This window comes from Hyperoodon ampullatus (assembly GCF_949752795.1).
Source record: "Hyperoodon ampullatus genome assembly, chromosome: 3".
Taxonomy (NCBI): domain Eukaryota; kingdom Metazoa; phylum Chordata; class Mammalia; order Artiodactyla; family Ziphiidae; genus Hyperoodon; species Hyperoodon ampullatus.
In genome coordinates this window covers 147629262-147648442 of record NC_136916.1, presented here as the reverse complement: position 1 = coordinate 147648442, position 19181 = coordinate 147629262, and the positions used below count along the sequence as shown (strand labels likewise).

At 48.0% G+C, this 19181-nt stretch overlaps 2 protein-coding genes across 5 annotated transcripts in view; both read right to left on the bottom strand.

Moving 5' to 3' along the window:
• Positions 1-1419, bottom strand: part of PLEKHD1 (pleckstrin homology and coiled-coil domain containing D1) — a gene marked incomplete at both ends in the record, with an annotated part of 28814 nt that extends 27395 nt beyond the window's left edge. The window contains one exon of the mRNA XM_079699705.1: positions 1271-1419. Within this exon, the coding sequence (XP_079555831.1) occupies positions 1271-1419 (149 nt within the window). The remainder of the gene's footprint in view (positions 1-1270) is intronic.
• Positions 1420-15561: 14142 nt separating this feature from the next.
• Positions 15562-19181, bottom strand: part of SLC39A9 (solute carrier family 39 member 9) — a gene marked incomplete at both ends in the record, with an annotated part of 47744 nt that continues 44124 nt past the window's right edge. For 3 of the 4 annotated variants that reach the window (XM_079700574.1, XM_079700572.1, XM_079700573.1), the window contains 2 exons: positions 16658-16888; positions 18820-18954. In XM_079700574.1, the coding sequence (XP_079556700.1) occupies positions 16658-16888; positions 18820-18954 (366 nt within the window). Of the gene's footprint in view, positions 16000-16657; positions 16889-18819; positions 18955-19181 lie in introns of those variants that run through there. The other variant, XM_079700571.1, reaches the window with a different exon arrangement.

Genomic DNA, 19181 nt, shown 5'->3' with positions numbered 1-19181 from the left:
CCCCAGAGTGAAATCCAGCAGAACTAACAGGGTTTCGCAAAAGTATGCGAAACCAGGTATGTAAAATGTGAAACACCATCTACAGCTCTGTTTGTTCTGTGGTCTTGCAGACGTATTAAATTATTCATCAAAACAGAACATCAGAACCAACCACTACCATGTCTCCGTGAACTGTGTTCCTGGGAACATATGAAGCCCCCCCTGCTCAGGGGCAGATTCATAGTGTGGGTTGGGAAGGGGCATCTAGACACAATCCTAGTTTCCTGGGCAGGATCATGCCTCCAGGGAGGGGCCAATCAGGGTCTCAGTTCACTAGGCCATTCCATAGCAAACCTCAGAACTGAGATGGACTTGAAGGTGAAAGCTGTCCAGAAGGTGTCCCATTGCTCCTGAAACCAGCATTGGGAGCTTCCTGCAAATTCAGGGCTGTGAACTCCCCCTTCCTCCAATACCTTCCAGGCTCATTTATGAGTGGAAAGCAGCTACTGATGTCTGGGGAGTGTGGCCCCTGAGTTGGGACCAGGAAGCTGATGCTGAAAGACCCAGGCTGCTCTGACCTTCCCAACCACCCCTTCCAAGGGATCCATCCTTCTAACAGGACCAGTCCATCCTTTCCCCCACTTTCCTCAGTCTCTGCCCCATCTCCCTTGAAATATATGCATTTCAAGGGACAGTTGGAGGGGTTCCCAGCATCACTCCTCCAGGGGTGGGCACAGAGCCTTCTAGGCCCTTCTTCCTTCTCCTGGCCGGTGCCTTTCAGAAGCTCTCTCAGTGTATGTACCAGTTGGGGGTAGGCGGGAGTGGGGGGTGGGATGTAGGACACCCATGTCCCACCTTCAGCGCACTTTCAGAAGCCTGGAGCAGGGGAGATGTGAAGATGATGGAACGGCAGTGGGGCTCCCAGGAGGCTATCTTTGGCTGGAGACAGGGCTTCTTCCTCCGCAGCAGAGTATGGCCCAATCTGACCCAGCTGGGCTCCTACCACGGCCACGACCTCTTCAGCCCACATCCACTCTCCCCAACCCGACTTAAATCCATTCCGCAGAGAACTCAGCGGTCCCACCCCAGCTCGACCAGCCTCCGGCAGAGATGACCCAGCCCAGGCTGGGATCCACATCTTCCAGGAGGAGCCAGCGTAGAGTGAAATGGGGCGAGGCCAAGGTCACAAAAGAACGCAGAGGTAGGACGGTAATGAAGGGTTTGGTAGGGGGTCCTTCGGCCCTGGCTCCCTCCCACGGCGGTCCTCACCGGGCGCGGTAGGGGCACTCACCGTCGGGACCACTTGGCTGACGGCCTCCCGAAGGGCCGCTTCCACAGCACACCATAGAGCTGCACTTTGGTGCTGATGTCCAGCGCGTCCGAGTCAGCCTGCTCCAGAGACGGCGAGGGCGACACCGAGTTGGACTTGGACGTGAACATCCTGCTTCAGCGGGGCTGCCCCAGCCGGGCCCACCCGCTCCCCGGGGCCGGCACGGATGCGGGGCTCCGGGCGAGGGCGGGCGCGGCGGGCGGCTGCGGGGCAGCGGCGGCGGCGGGCGCCTCCGGGCGCCGTCGGGGCGCGTCGCAGCCGGCGGAGGCGCGGGGCGGCCCCGACCGAGAGCTGCAACGCGCGGGGCCCGGAGCGCCGCGGCAACTGGCGAGGGGCGCGCAGCCTGCGACTCGGGGTCGGGGCTGCGCCGGGCCAGGCGGGAACTCGGCGGGGAGGGAGGCTCAGCCTCCAGCCAGCAGCATCGCCCACCCCCCTCCCTGAGACAGCCCCAATTCTGGTGGCCCCGATTGGCTGGGAGGGGCAGGTGAGCTGGCTGGAGGCCGGCCGCGAGCGCCAATCAGTGCGGGCGCCGGCGGGAGGGCCGGGCTCCGTGCGTCCGGAAGGTCCCGGCGGGTCGCCCGGCCCCGAGACGAGGCCCCAGCACTTCCCCACCCCCACCCCGCGTACCCATTTCTCCCCCTGGGTTCCCTCTCGGTTGCAGCGCCCACATCGAAACCGGGAACACGTCTGCTTTGTGATGGGCTTGGAGTCACTGCTGCAGATCCCTACTCGCTCTGGGTGGGGGAGAGCAGATGATCGGGCTTGGAATCCCAGCTCAGTCCTTACATGACTCCGTGAAGCTGCGGTGAGCCTCAGTTTTCTCTCCTGTAGAGCGGAGACGCCTGTACCTTCTCGGGCAGGGCGGGGGCCAGGTAAGACTTCAGCCAGTGCCCGAGCGCCCGCCCCGAGAGGAGGCTCCATCGGGGCTGTCAGCCCCTCCCCGCCTGCTCTGCTGGGTCTCACTTTGGACCACCGCTGCCGCGCCCGGATCGGATTTCTTTTCCCAGAACTTGGCTGCCTGCGTCGGCATTTGGCACTCAATGCCAATCCCGAGCGGTCAGTGCAGCTACTGTCCGTGATTTATCTGCACGCCTGGCCCGTGCTCCCTGGGGCCTGGCGCTCCATCCACTTCCGCTCCTCTCGGCGCCTCTAGATGACCGTCTCACTTTCCGGCGGGTGCAGACGTCTGTCCTGCCCCTGGGGACCGCCCGCGGAGAGGCTCTGTTAGCATCGCTGCGTGCAGGCACCGCTCCAAAGGCAGGGAAGTGATTCTGCTCGGAGAGGCAGCCGGCTGGACCACGCTGCAGTCATCCTACTTTTGGCCGCGGAGTTGCAGGCCATCTCAGGACAGTCAGGATTCTTCCGCACGCTTGGGAAAACCACTTACCCCCTCAGGGGCTCTGATGCCTCAGCTGTAAGATAAAGACGTCAGATTGGAGCAGAAGTTTGCAAACAGGTAGCCCGAGTGCCAAATCACTTTATAGATAGACGTTATTAATTTGCAAAAGTAAAAAAATTGAGGTATAATTAAAATATGACAAAATGCACAGATCTCAGGTATTTATTTGATGAAGTTAATTTGATGAATGTATACACCAAGTCACCAGCACCCAAAGCAAGATGCAGAACATTTCCATCGCCCCAGAAAGTTCCCTTATGCTCCTGCTGGCCAACTTCCCTTCCTCACTCCGACCCAGGCAAACCACTTTCAGATTCTTATCAACATTGGCACGCCTTTTTGAAAGTTAAAAATTTTAATGTCTAAAATGGCATTCTCTACAGAGCAACCATCCCCTGTAGTCCTTTGCTAGGCCTGCTTCGCTCATTATTACCTGCCTGGCTTCTCCTTTCAGGCATTTGAGTTTGTGATCCTCACTAGATGCTCCTCCAAGGCCTTCCCAGACCTAACACGTTATGAGTCTAGTTAAGAAGGGGCTTAATAAAGGGCTTCCACACCCTGGCACCCTTCCCCTAACCAAGTCTTGGGTTCCCAAGCCCAGGCAACATCCTCTTGTTTCTCACTGTCCAAAGGGGCCCATCTGAATTCCCTTGTGCCCCTCGTGGCTCATGTTTCCCTGCAGAACATCTCAGGCACAGCTTTAACACAGGGTTCAGAGCCTGGGTCCACCAGGTGGGAAGAGACAGGACTAGGAAGATGATGAGAGCCCATGGAGAGTGTACAAAGTGGACATTTCACACTTTGGGAGGTTATTTTTGACACATGTTTTCTTGCTTGGAAAACTTCCCACTTTAGGAGTTTTGTTTTTTTCCAGATGGAAGCTAGAAAACTTGGGTCACAAGCTTGTGGTGTGGAGTTCACTGGTTGGGGCACCAGGACAGGACTAAGTTGTAGGTGACAAACATGGGGAAAGAGAATGCACTGCCACCAGTTTCTCAAGGATAAGTACCGGAGGCATCTGACTTGCTTTGGGGGTCAGCTGTGGCGGTTAGGTTGCGTGCCCAACGCAGCGAGCAGCATTTGACTGGCCGCACGGACAGTCACAGGCAGGTGGGCTCCTGGCAGCACACACATGGCAGCATCAACAGCCTCCCCATCAGGCTGCTTCTGCCGCATGGTTCTGGATAGCATTCCTGGAAGCTTCACCCCAGGTCAGCCCCTGGTTCTTTAGCCCTGCCAACGTCCTTTTAATAAATTAATTCCTCTTCTGTTTAATCAGGTCAGTACCAGTTTAGCTGCTTGTGATGAAGGACTGGGGATGAGCCATAGGTGGGAGAAACGCAGGATGCCTGGAATCATTTTTAAGGGAGTCCTTCCCAAGGAGAAGGGCTGGGTGAGCCCAGATGGTTCCTGGGAAAGAACCATCTTCATTCTGTTTCTTCTGTGGAAGAAATAGAGCACAAGTTCCTTCAGCAGCAAAGAGAAAGCAATCTTTGCCCATTCCCTCTGCAGACAGGACATCCAAACAGACCTTAGCGACTGGTAGTTAAGGAGAGGTGGCAAGACTGCCCTGAGACAAACAGCATGAGTTTGATGGTCCACTAGGTCCTTAAGTGGCTTCTGCTTCCCTCAACTCACCAGTCCAGATCATGCTAAGTCAGCCTTGGGAGACGCCGTTTCTGCTTCCATTCTCTGCTCCAGCTGGTGGGAGTGCTGAATGCCTGGCAGATAGTTCTTCAGAAGACAAAACAAGCCGGGTGCCAATGCACTGCCCCAGCCCAAGTGTGGGCCAGGGCTGCCCAATCTTATCGGGAAGTAAGTCGGGGTGGAAACTCAGGGACCTAGTGCTCTACAGGCTCAAGTACAGAGATGATGTTCTGAATACGTGATTTACAGCTTATCTATTTCATTTCATTTTTGAAACAGCCCCGATGAGGTGTGTGTTACTTTTAGTTTTCCAGATGAAAAAATGAAGTTCAAAAAAGTTGTCTAGGGCTTCCCTGGTGGCGCAGTGGTTGAGAATCCACCTGCCAATGCAGGGGACACGGGTTCGTGCCCCAGTCCGGGAAGATCCCACATGCCGCGGAGCGGCTGGGCCCGTGAGCCATGGCTGCTGAGCCTGTGCGTCCGGAGCCTGTGCTCCACAACGGGAGAGGCCACAACAGTGAGAGGCCCGCGTGCCACACACACACACACACACACACAAAAGTTGTCTACCTAAGGTCACCCAGCTAGTCATTTCCTGGAACATGATAGACCCTCAGATACGTGTTGAATGAGGGAAAGGCAGGATGGAGATACTTGATTTGGTCTGAATCCTAAGCCCATACCTGTCACACCGCAGCACACTGCCGAGTGAGGTGCAGTCTGGGAAAGTGCTGGACCTTTCTTTCAGTCTCTCCCCTTTTTTTCTAGTAATTTCTCTCAATTGCCAACTCACCTAAGGCTCCAAGTTCCCGCAGAATTGAAGAGAAAACTCCTCTTACACTGTGAAATTCCAGCCTCTCAGCTGTGTTCAGGGATAGACTCCTAATAATGAACACACATTTTCTGATAGTTTTTATTTTCTCACCAGCTTTCCTGAGATATGATTGACAAATAAAAATTGTATACATTTAGTATACAATATGATTTTTAAAAGATGTACAATATGATAGTTTAATATACATATGCATTGGGAAATGCTTACCACAATCAAGTTAGTTAATACATCCATCACCTCACAGAGTTACTGTTTTTGTGTGTGTGTGGTGGTGAGAACACTTAAGATCTACTCTGTTGGAAACAGACTCACAGACATAGAGAACAGACTTATGGTTGCCAAGGGGGCAGGGGGATGAGAGAGGGATGGAATGGGAGTTGGAGTTTGGGATTAGCAGATGCAAACTATTATATGTAGGATGTGTAAACAACAAGGTCCTACTGTATAGCCCAGGGAACTATATTCAATATCCTGTGATAAACCATAATGGAAAAGAATATGAAAAAGAATATACATATATGTATAACTGAATCACTTTGCTGTACAGCAGAAATTAACACAACATTGTAAATCAACTATACGTCAATAAAATAAATTTTAAAAAAAAGATCTACTCTGTTGGCAAATTTCAAGTATACAATACAGTATTATTATTATTTTTTTTTTTTTTTTTTGCGGTACGCGGGCCTCTCACTGCTGTGGCCTCTCCCGCTGCGGAGCACAGGCTCCGGACGCACAGGCTCAGCGGCCATGGCTCACGGGCCCAGCCGCTCCACGGCATGCGGGATCCTCCCGGACTGGGGCACGAACCCGCGTCCCCTGCATCGGCAGGCGGACTCCCAACCACTGCGCCACCAGGGAAGCCCTACAATACAGTATTATTAAGTGTATATTATATCTCCAGGACTTATTCATCTTATAACTGAAAGTTTCTACCCTTTGACCAACATCTCCCCTTTCTCCCACTTTCCAGCCCCTGGCAACCACTGTTCTACTGTCTGGTCCTATGAATTTGACTCTTAGATTCCACAGATAAGTGAAATCGTACAGTATTTGTCTTTCTGTGTCTGACTTATTTCACTTAGCATAATGTCCTCCAGGTTCATCCACGTTGCTGCAAATGGCAGAATTTCCTTCTTTTTTATGGTAAAATAATATTCCAGTGTGTGTGTGTATATGAAATGTTCTTTTTCCATTCAGCCATCAACAGACACTTTCAGTTGTTTCCATATCTTGGCTATTGTAAATAATGCTGCAATGAACATGGGAATGCAGATAGCTCTTTAATACACTGATTTCATTTCCTTTGGATATATATTCCAGAAGTGGAAATGCTGGATCATATGGTAGTTTATTTTTAATTTTTTTTTTTTTTTTTTTTTTGCGGTACGCCGGCCTCTCGCTGTTGTGACCTCTCCCGTTGCGGAGCACAGGCTCCAGATGCGCAGGCTCAGCGACCATGGCTCACGGGCCCATACGCTCCACGGCATGTGGGATCTTCCCGGACCGGGGCACGAACCCGTGTCCCCCGCATCGGCAGGCGGACTCTCAACCTCTGCGCCACCAGGGAAGCCCCCCATTTTTTAATCAGGTTGCTTTTTTGCTATTGAGTTGTATGAGTTCCTTACATATTTTGGATGTTAACCCTTTATCAGATAAATGGTTTGCAAATCGTTTCTCCCATTCCTTAGTTTCGTTTTGTTTTGTTTCCATTTTGTTGATTGTTTCCTTTACTGTGAAAAAGAACATACATTTTCATAATGTTGCTTTTATCCACAATGTGCAGGCTCATGTGATGGTCACCATTGTTCCATGAAACAGGTATTAGCATGGCTGTTGTATATGACCAGCCCATGGTAGTTAAATGTGTGAGAACTGCCAGGGATCCAGCTCTCTGATCTTACACTTCAGCCAGAGCGAGCCAGGCACAGAGTCTTACTTAACCCACTCCAGCCACGGATGGGCAGGAAGACATTCTCAGACAGGAAACAGTGACAAGGGTCTCCCTGGAGTCACATCCTGATTGGGCCTCAAAAGCTCCCAGCAACTTGGACAAAAGTAGCTCTTCCCATAGTGCCATCTCCTCAGCCCCCAGCCCTCTCTGACCCTGACCCCACCCTCAGGCAAGCAGGCCAGGCTGATGCCAAGTGAAGGACCCAGGAACACTTCTACTCCAGGTTCCCTGAGCTGTCCCGGTGCCCGTGTCAGTCTGATGGCTGGGCCCAGCACAAATATGCCTATAGGGCCAAGAAGCAGAAGAAACAGCAAAGATCTGGGCTCCAGGCCAGGCCTTGCTATAGTATCAAATCTCTTCCATAGAAGCTCTTTTCCTCCTCCAATCCTAATTCCATCATTCAGGCTCCTGTCCTGGATTCCACAGGGTATGGACCCAATTCAGCTGAAACTACACTCTCCTCTTGGTTCCTGTGGACCTTTGCCCATCCTTCCATCCTAGCTCGTGTCTGTCTGCCTTGTTTGGAGTTTTTCTCTCTGTGTATGTCCCTTCCAGACTGTGAGCTCCTTGAAGAGAGGGTCCAGGGCGTGTAGTAGGCGCTCAGCAAATGCTTACTGAACTGATTTGTCTTCACTTGGCCCCTGTTCAGACGCCACAGTTTCTTGTTTCAATTTGCCACCTGAGTGGAGACTGACTTCTCAGGCCCTCAGCTGACCCTCATCTACAAAACAGAATCTGTGGGGTGGCTGAGAATGGCCATGAAACAATCTTTAGATGGCAGGCTTGTCGCCTGCTTTTAGCGTTAAAGTGGGTTTAATTCCAGGTTCTGCCATCAGCTGTGTGAACTGAGGACAATCACTGGACTTCTCTGGGCTTCCCAGCTTGCTTCATGTAGTCAGTCCTCTTCCACCTGTACCACTGAAAAGCCTTTTCAAATGGCTCCCCACCTACAGCAGGATCCCCAAAGGAATCTCAGCTTGTCACCCTCACTCACATGATCTTCTCAAGACTCAAAGGTGATCCTATGAGCCTCCTGTTTAAAACCCTTGAATGGGTCTCCATTCCTTCAACTTCAGCTGCCAGCTCCTGACCTTTGACTAACACCCTCCACAATCTGGTCCCAACTTATTGTCAGGGTCACCCCTTGTCACCTTATCCCACATTCTCTGCTCCAGCCACACCAGTTCTAATATTCTGAGGAGCTACCATGCTCTTTCACATCTTCTTTTCACTTGTTCTCTCAGTCTAGAATGTTTTTCTTAACTACCCCAACTCCTACTTCAAGATTCAGCTCAAATGACTCTTCTTTTGTGAAGCCCTTTCTGATGCCACCCCTTCTGAGGACGGAAACACTTACCTCTTTTTGTCGAATTGTATTCCACTTTGACTGCATTTCCTATGACCAGGGGTAGGTCTCAGACGCCAATACTAAGGGGCAGGGCTTGGCTGCCCGCAGGGGAACCCGAGGGGGAAGGGAGGGGGGTACATGGCACCACGGGGTAAGGTCAAAGCCAGCAGCCGAAGGACGAAGGGGATGGGGGGCCAAAGGAGAGCACGTGTGGGCCCCGGGCAATTCCCCATTCTAAACGTCTTGAGACCGAGAGGCCACTGCACTAGGGTTCTGTTCTCGTCAGCAGGGTCAGCCTCTTGCTAGGCTTCTACCCTCTCCGCCAAACAACTGCTCACACTCAAGGTTGCCAATGTGATGTGTTTCTGGGGGTGGCCAAGGATCTCCTGCCCTGCCAGCCTTTTCACTGCACTGACGCGGGCTCTTGGTACCCTACGGCATTGCTGAGGACAGCACGCTGCTCAGAAACACTGAAGGTACAAAGGGCTCCCCCTCGTGGTTGATATGTGGATTCAAATGTAAACATTAATTTGGCTTCTAAGAACAAGTATTGATTATAATATTTTATTAGGGGACGGGGGACGGTGTTCAGTCTGACCAAAAGGCCCATAGCCATTTGTTGTCACAATCTCACACACTCCCAGAACGCCTGAAGGAGAGCCAGGATGCTGGTTCCTCCTCCAGAACAGAGCCAGCAGTTCATGGGACCAGGTGCCAGGGGCTTGGGTACCAGTGGTAGCTCCATCTTGACTCAATGAAAAGACCTTGGGCAAGTTACTTTGAAACGTTTGTGACTTCATATATATCATATATGATATTTGATATAGGAAGGGCCCCTTCATGTATCAAAAGGGGTCCTTCCAACTCTCAGCATCACGTCATCCTTGGACTCTTTCTTCTAGGTCCAATAGCATGTTCTTTTCTGATTTCTCAAAGTACTGAGCAGGGGAAAGGCAGAGACAGAAGAGGAGAAGATAACACAGGTTCTACTCACATTCCCAGTCCCACCCCACCGTCAGCGCAGGGGAAGACCCATTTCACACAGGGGCTGGAGGGGTGGAGGAAACAAGAGGTGGAGGGTGGAGGCTCTGGTGAGACAGTGGTAACAAAAGAAGATGGTAGGCAGGACACTTCCTGATCCAGGGCAAGTCCCCTTAAGTAAACCAGAGAGTTGGGGAGGGAGAAGCGAAGAGAGAAGGAAGATGGGGCACCCCTCCCAGGCCGGGTCAGGTCCTCTGAATATAACTAACACCGATGTTCAAAGTGGAAGGAGGGAGTCCTTGGGCCCCAGCCAGGAAGTGGGGAAGACAAGCAGGGATGAGGGAGGGAAAGTCACCAAGCCCCACCTTGAGGTACCAGCAGAGCCACCAGAGTGCAGACTTCTACCTCCACAAGTCATCGTGTTGTGACAGGAGCTGAGGCCAGCCAGACTGCACCCGGGAGTGGCAGTTGAGGCAGGAATTACAAAGACCCTGGCTGGGCCCAATTACCTGTAGGATTTCAAATCTGGAAGCTTCGAAGTCATCTAGGGAGCCAGCATGTCTTGTACACCAGCTCTCACCTCCCCTGTCCTCCAGCCGTGGCACCTCCTAGGCGGAGTCCATCTTCTTGTGCCACCAGGCCTCTGCCCTCGTGGGTCCTCTCTTTCCCACCTTCACTAGCTCATTCTGCTCGGCCTTTGAGTTCAGCACAGGTGCTATCTCCCTCTGATGTTCTCCCTGAAGCCCACCCTGGATTCCTTGCCCCCAGGTGTTCTCTGAGCGCCCAGCATTGCCAGCTGTTTCCTTGTTCCAATGCCTCACTGAAGCATGAGCTCTTTAAGGACTGGAACTGACCCTTATTGCCTTCTGTACACTCAGCTCTGAGGAGTGCCTGGTCCATAGGAAGGGACCCTGTTAACCCTGCTGAATGAAGAGGTGGGTTAGTGGAGGAGAGGTGGGGGGTTCAGTCTACTTCCTGTTCCACCCACCGGAGAATATGCTATCTATACCCTCCTGCACCTGACAGCCCTTGAAGTATCTGGTGATGGTTATCAAATTCTGTCCCCAAGAGCATTCCAGACATAAGTAAACAATCCAGTTCCTTCTACACCGCCTCCAAGGCCCTGGCTTCCCATCCCCTCTCCACTGGGCTCCCTCCTCTGACGGCTCTAGAATTTGTCAGGATCCCTTTATGAATGAGGCAACCAGATTGGGACACATGCTTTCACTCACATCCTTATCCAAAATTTACAGAAATGGGCAATGGCTATTATCATTGCAACAGAAATCAGTAGCTAAGCCAGAAAGGAGAAGCAGGTTTTCTGATCCCTAAATCAGTCACATAGTACCTTACTAACATTAGTTAGTACTGGATTAGTAACCTGAACCCAGTTAATTGCCCACCTATATGCTCAGTCTCCTGCCCTGACTCCCCGCCCCTTTGCTAACTCCCAAGCAGCCCTGGCTTCAGTGTGAGACAAAGGCGGAGCTACACATAAGGCCAGCAGCTGATTCTGCCACGAATCAGGGCAGAAGCTGGTGGGGGAAAAGGAGGGGAGAGGGCTTCCCTGGTGGCGCAGTGGTTGAGAGTCTGCCTGCCGATGCAGGGGACACGGGTTCGTGCCCCGGTCTGGGAAGATCCCACATGCCGCGGAGCAACTGGGCCCGTGAGCCAAAATTACTGAGCCTGCGCGTCTGGAGCCTGTGCTCCGCAACAAGAGAGGCCGCGATAGTGAGAGGCCCGCGCACCGCGATGAAGAGTGGCCCCCGCTCTCCACAACTAGAGAAAGCCCTCACACAGAAACGAAGACCCAACACAGCCAAAAATAAATAAATAGATAAAGCAAACTGTCAACAAGTAAAAATAAACACTATTATATTAAAAAAAAAAAAAAAAAAGGAGGGGAGAGCACAGATCGGGAAAAAAGTGCCCCCTCAGGGCAGACCAATTCATTTAACAACATATTTTTTGAGAACCTAGCTCCCTGGAGCTTATATTTCAGCAGGGAAGAGGGACAAAGCAAAGACATATATTATAAAGCAGATTAAAAGGTGCTCAGTGCTACAAAAAAGAAATAGGGCATGGGCTTCCCTGGTGGCGCAGTGGTTGAGAGTCCGCCTGCCGATGCAGGGGATGCGGGTTCATGCCCCGGTCCGGGAAGATCCCACGTGCCGCGGAGCGGCTGGGCCCGTGAGCCATGGCCACTGAGCCTGCGCATCCGGAGCCTGTGCTCCGCAACGGGAGAGGCCCGCGTACTGCAAAAAAAAAAGCAGGGTAAAGAACACTGGGGCGGGGGTGAGATTACAGTTTTAAATACGGTGGTCACAGGAGGCCTAACTGAAGGAGACTCTGGACCAAGACCTGGAGGAGGTGAGGGAGCTGGAGGAGGGGCGTTCTCGACACGGGGCGACCAGAGTGGGACACAAAGGCTCATTTCCTACATCATAAAAACTACACTGCAGGATGCAGCTCTAGCTTGTAAGAATTAGAAATTAAACAGAATAAGGATTGTTGGCTATTTTGGCTAAAACTGTATATAGACACATATGTATATATAGATAGATAGATAGATCTATCTATATACATTTTGATCTCAGGGCAGTAGGATGAAAGGGCTGTTACATAATAATGCTGGCTTCTGAAGATTTCACAACCACTGCTTAAGGCAAAAGAGGGATGAGGCACTTCACCTGAAAGCTTCCATAAGAGATGGCAGGAATCATAAATACCATGTCCTTTTGGCCTATTTTCTTACTTATGAGGAAAGGTTTTCAGGCAACATGTAACACTCTGGGCAGCATCTTTGTAACTAGCTGTAGCACACGTGATACATATAGAAAGTCAGCACAAAGTAGACCAGTAATAATGAAATCTAATGAATAAACATAAGCTATACATTTAAATGATACATTGCTATACAGAGCATTTATCGGTATATCAGTTAAAAAATGAGATCTAGTACTAAAGTCTACAGAGGGAGAAAACACTTATAAAATTCACAAATTGCACTTCTATTGAAATCTCTATTTCCAGAGTCAGTTGTTCATAGCGTCTACATACTCATATTAGTAACTGTGCCCTTTGAAATGCACCCACTGTGACTGGGATCTATTGGCCTGCTTCTCTTTTCTGGGATTAGATGGCTACCTTCATAAATAATATTTGCTAACAACAATGGCCATGGAAAAAGACTGTCAATAAATGGCTATCTTTTGTGGCAGATGGTGTATTGAGTGCTTAATCTCCCCTCCTCCTTTCCCTCTCTCCTTCCCTAAAGGATGTACATATAGACACATCTTTCCACTGCCCCTCAAAACTTTTCATTACCTTTTCTGATGTCCGAATGTGGGTCCAGTCTGGTCATCAAACAGAAAAAGAAAACTGCCGAGAGGATAAGTAATGAACCACTCACATAAGGTATGCACTAATAAAAATTTAATATCATAAAATAAATCAGAAAACAGCAAAAACATTTTTTTAAACCATTCACAATTAAAGTGGAAAGAGACAAAATTATAAGGCAGCCATCTATGGAATGATTTCATGTTTACAAAGGATCCAGAAAAGGGGACATTTAAAATCACTGTTCAGGCTACTGAACCAGGGGAACTGCAGTGTTGTCCCACGAGACTTCCAACTTGGTAGATGATGCTATGAGAAAACAGATCAAAGCCAATCTCCTTGTGTTAGGCTGGGCATATCTAGAAAATTCCTAATGGTTGTCTAGCCCTTTCATGCAAGTCATACATTTCCCTCAGGTCTCCTCAGGTGAATCCAGATGTCTCAGGTACAAAGGAGCTACGTCACTGGTTTTAATTTCATAGCATCTCCAACAGTGCTCTTGGGGTTATGTGGACCATGTTGTATTGAGCAGAAGTTTTGTAATGTAAGGAAGGTACCCCTGTGGAACACCTATAGAGTTCTTGCCTTGCCCTACAGCAGTTTTGGATGAATCTGGTCATTATTCTCAGTCTCCCAAGGGGCTCGGGGGCCCCATAGACAGGAACGTTCTTTGGGGGCTTGTGCTGTTGACATACATACAATTCCCATGTTCAGTACCTAGCTACCATGTGTCTGAGAGGCTGGCATGTCCTCCGAGTTCTAATCCTTGAAAAAGAGAAAAACCAGGCAGTGACACTTAGAGATAGGCCGGTAAAAAACACAATTACGTTTTCTCCTTTCTACAAAGAACTGACCACTCAAAACAGCCACCTCTCTCATTTTTCTAATGATTCAAAATACAGGAACAGACTTGGCTGTTTTGAATAGGGAAATAAAGAGGTGATGAGGGGAAGAGAGAACAACATAGCCTCTGTAGGTGGTACTGTTTCCAACTCTCTACACTCCAGTGCAGTACCTTTGCCTAAAAAATGAAATCTGGCAATAGCATGCACAGGAAAGCCATCAGACCTGGAACATCGCTACTTTGGGGATATGGGAACTGACAAGCAATTCACTGGCGAACAAGTGATGGGAATGCATCAGTAGTGTTTTTCAACTTAATTTGCCATTTAAGAGAGCACTTGAGATCTGAAGAAAGTCTATCCCTACCGAGGAAAGGGAGTCAAATTGCAATTCAGATGAACTTTGGTTATGAGGAAGGAAGGGCTGTGCTTTTCATCATCAACTGCATCTCTTTGGTAGCCAATAATGCCATCTGTAATCACGGCAGCAACTTAAGTATCGCCAAGGTTTTCAAATGTGTGAGAGCATTAAGGCATCCACATCGAAGGAGGCAGTTTTAAACAAGAGGAAAATGGAACTGAAATGTGCCAATAAGTGACCATCAGTGTGACCTCTCCTGGGACGCTGCCCACCATGAGCAAGTTCTTCCCCCTGTGAAGGAGGCCTCTGCCACGCTGCTCAGTTCCTTGCTGCCTGGAGATGCACTTGAGACCTGTAAGATTAGTATGGCTATTTCTGCCTGCTGACCAGGAGGGAAATAAGTGGTTCTGAGGCAGCAGCTTTAAAATCTGGGAAAGCCCATAGCTCTTGAGAGCTGATAGGCGGTGAAAAGTTTGCTTGTTAATGTGAGGTCCAGAGGGGAAGGCAAATTTGGAAGTTAGATGGTCTGATCCTTGCCAGAGTTCAAGGCCCTACCCAGCAAAATATTCTAGCCAAACTTTTAAGTGTGATGGCAAGGCACTGCTGAAAGAGGCTTTGGCCAGCAGAACAAGTTTCTGATCATTGCACACAACAATATGATAGAAAGTGCCACTATCCAAACTGAACCAGACACTAAAATGAGCTATTTACTTAACTAAGTAAATTTCCAGGGAGAATCAAGGCAACCATGTTATTTTGAAGGACCTCTCCTAAGTCAGAGTTGTTATCAGGAAAGTCACTTAGACTTTCATTCTGTACCTTCTGTTGGTTTTAATGTTGTACACAATGGCTGCCAGCCACTATCCAGAACCAGATACTGTTTATGCTACTTTGGTCTACAGCCAGCAGAGGGCTCTCAAGTTCTTTTTCCCCAGCTGCTGACCCAGTAACAAATCTAGGAAGGAAATAAAGATATCCTGGGCATGCTGGCTTACGTGTCATATAAAATGTTTTACAAACTCCTAAATCCAATGCCCTGATGAAAATAGTCTTGGTTCCCCCTTTCTGTAACGTGTTTTGAAATGGTACAGAAAATCAAAATAAATTAACAATATATCATATACTTATTTGATAACACAAGGTTTACAGGGATTTTGGCAAATATGGAAAAAATATCCTAGTCTGCTTAATACTTTTACTATCTCAATTGTTTAAATTACCAGAATATTAGCGATTGTGTCATCTCACATATGAGGAAGTGATATTTTAAGGGCTTAATAAAGCTGCATTTGACACAAAGGTAACTTCACTGAAAGGAATAAAGAACAGACACGAGACTATCTTCATCATCACAGTTCAAGAAGTGGTTGTCCTGATGAGAGAACTCAACTCACAAATAATAACATCACCACCAGCAGTAAGCAGCAAATTGTAGCGAGGAAGGGCTGGAGGGAAAAGTTACGAGAAAAGCATGGAAAAGATGAAGAGACAAAAGACATGATTTTAATAAGCTTTAAATCAACAGGCAAACACTTCCCATTTATGATACATCTTGACTTTCTTCACTGCTACAGGTGCTTATGTGATGCTGACCTAGCAGTCCCCAAGGGGCACCAAGTATTTTGCCAGAGGGACTGCTGGTCTGCTAAGATAAATACTTAAAGAGACAAAAAAAGGACAACATAGGTTTTGGTAATCTTACTTTTAAAAAGGTTACTACAAAGATGTCAGTAACTATCCGAATTCACTTATAATTGAACACCCTTTAATTTCCAAAGATACTTTGGGATCTGACTGTTCCTGAAGGAAAGCCTATGCCTAAGGAAAGCCTACCTACTAGAACCTGGCCCTTCTATAAAGAATGTGCTGTACAGGCAGCTACTCTACACAAAGAACTTGAAAAGAAATGTTTTATAAAACACGTTACCTCTTTAAAAGCTAGTCCACCTCTGTTGCTCCATTTGATGGAATGGCAGGCTCTCTTTAAAGAGACAAGTGCAGAAGGAGGTGTTTAAAAGACTCTCCAGACATACCCTCTTCAGTGGATCTCTCTCTCAAGTATAAAGTCAGCTTTCAATGTGTCTTGCCATCCATTTCCTGACTCTAGCCCCAAATGAACTACTTATCTTTAGCATCTAAGACAGTGGGCATTATGACCTTCATTCAAGGCATAGATGTGGCATAGATGCTAAAGCACCAGTCTTACATGGCGAGAACCATGTTAAAAATCAATGGTTAAAGTGGCAGAGCCTCGAAACTAAGAAAGAGATTTAGCTTAATTACAGAACACTGTACTTTTCATAATTATTTCATTATGAGTATGAAGGTCTCCACTTTTCCTTAAAACTAAATTCCATCTTCCCTGAGAATAGGGTTAAGGGAAACAACAAAACTCAAAATGCCAAGGGCCCTTGAAAAGACAACACAACGGAATGTCTGTATCCTTCGCAGTGTGTTGTTTCTACTCGAAAAGCTTTCCATTACTCCAGGTTTTCATCTCACCTCCCTCCAGAATCTTTAGGGTTACGGGTGGAGATGGGCAAGGCGAGACAAGAGACTGAGGAAGTGAGCAGCTGTCACGTGCCGGCGGTTCTCACTGGATGGAAAACGGCCATGGCCTGAGGCTGGACCCTCAACAGTCAGTGCTGGTGTCCTACTGACAGAGCGAGCGGGATGAGGCAGCCCAGAACCAGGGCTGCTACCTCCAGGCGGCTGAGGCCTCTCCCTCCAGCGGGGTCGGGTTTGTGGCTGTGCCCCATTCCGCCCACCTCAGGGAGGACATGCACCGTGGCAACATAAAGAAATGTCCCAGCAGAGAAAAGCATGGCCACTCCAGTGGCATTGACCTCTGAAAGGGCTTCTTTACTGCTCTGTGAAGTAAGATAAAGAGAGAAGAAAAATTAAGTCAAGTAAAATCCAGAGGCAGGAAGAAGTCCCAATTAAAAAATACCCAATATTCATAACTCGTGTTATCTGGGGCACCGGGGACATCCTGAGATCAGAACGATCTTGCTGTTTATGGAAAGCTTCCAAATAAGGGTTTAAGACTATTGGTGATGTACACAATTACTTTTTCAAACAAACTTCAAGTCTGGTTGAACACGTTTGGCCTATATTATTAAGACGGAATCAACAGCATTAATGCAGATATCAAAGTTCAGACATTCATTCATTTATTCTACTAATATTAACAAATATGCCATATGCACCAGGCTCTAGGCCAGTGCCTGAGATACAGTGGAAATCGAGACACAGTACTTGCCCTCACAGAGCCTAGAAATATCTCAAAAGCTAATCTTTATACAATTCATTTCAATTTTTTTTTTTTTGTGGTACGCGGGCCTCTCACTGTTGTGGCCTCTCCCATTGTGGAGCACAGGCTCCGGACACGCAGGCTCAGCGGCCATGGCTCACGGGCCTAGCCGCTCCGCGGCATGTGGGATCTTGCCGGACCAGGCACAAACCTGCGTCCCCTGCATCGGCAGGCGGACTCTCAACCACTGCGCCACCAGGGAAGCCCTCATTTCAATTTTTTTAATGAAAAATTGACCTACTAAGATAATTAATTGAAAATTTAAGAACATGCCATAAATGTAATATGTAACTCCATGCCTCCAAAATTATCATACCTTCCTCTCAAAAGTTCTAAAAACTTATATTGATCAATGCAGTAATAAATAGGGTAATATTTATTTATTTAGACTGCACTGGGTCTTAGTTGCAGCATGCAAGATCTTTTAGTCGCGGCATGCATGCAGGATCTAGTCCCCCGACCAGGGATCGACCCCGGGCCCCCTGCCTTGCCAGCGTGGAGTCTTACTCACTGGACCACCAGAGGAAGTCCCAATAGGGTAATATTTAAAAGGGAACCATGTATTGCTCATTGACTAAAAGAAGATAAAGCTCCCAGTCAGGTGTTAGCAATCCAGATCAACTAACCCTTGATTAACAGGAACTTAACCATTCTTTAACCATCTCATTTCTCATATGTTCCTTTCAATACAAATTTTACTATGTCAAATACGAATTGAATGACGCTCAGAAGAATCAGTGACCTTCAGAGACAGTGGGGGAAAGTGGTTTCCAGGAACTAGCCCTGAGTTGGTTTGGTTCTAAGATTTTCCTCCTGTTGCCTGCCAATTGATATTTAAGTAAAATGGGTAAGGCTGCTGCTAAGAACTGCAGCCCTAGTGGACAAAATTATAAAGCATGGAAAGGTCCAACTGGAGCAACAGAGCAGAATGCCCGGGCTCTGAGGTGACAAGCGACACATGCCACTTCAGGTCTGGAGCTACACTGAGTGCAATGACGAAGACCTGGGTACTTAACATGCAGTGATATGAGAGCTAGGAGTAGAAGAATCTGAGTCTTAGCTGAATACAGAGATCTCTGCTCATCCCTTACTGCTCTCAAAGCTGCTGCAAGCTTGTCCCTCACACTTCCTGTGCCTACTGAAACATTAAATACATTGTTGTGACTTACTATGTATCTGTCAAATAAAATTAGCATGTCTGATAAGGTTTAAGTTGTATTATTTTAAAGATCATATATTTGTGCAAGTATTTTTGGAACTGATGGGGAAGAAGTTTTCGAATTAAATGAATAAGAAAATGCTCCAAATTTATGAAGAGGATTGACTTGGAATTAAGATGTACACTTTGTACAGGTTTTTAATTCGAATTTTATCTTTAGTTTGAGGGGGCAACTTAACTGAAAAATTCAATATAAGAGACTATACCTTCTAGTAGATCACAAAGAATTAGATACTTGTCTAGATAAGCTAGGAATGAGTCAGACTTACCTTACTTAGTCCTAAGTATGTCACCATGGACATAACTGGTGCTGCCAGTGCAAAGACCAGTAAGTGCTTTCTGATTCGATTCCGCTCGAGGCCTGCATGCATTAAGAAGGAAACCAGCCCAAAAGCAGCTGGTGCCTGGAAAAGAAAAACTATCCCTTATTACTCTGGAAGTTTGGATTGCTTCTACATTATGAAGTACATATCATTTGACTGAATTCTCATACAAGAAAACTAGGCACAATAGTAAGTCTGGGCTTTGCCTTTTAGGAATTAATGTTCTAAGCTAGAAAATATCCCATTTGTGTGTGTGTGTGCATGTGTGTGTCTGTGTAATAGTTAAGAAAAGAGTATAAAGAAAGGAA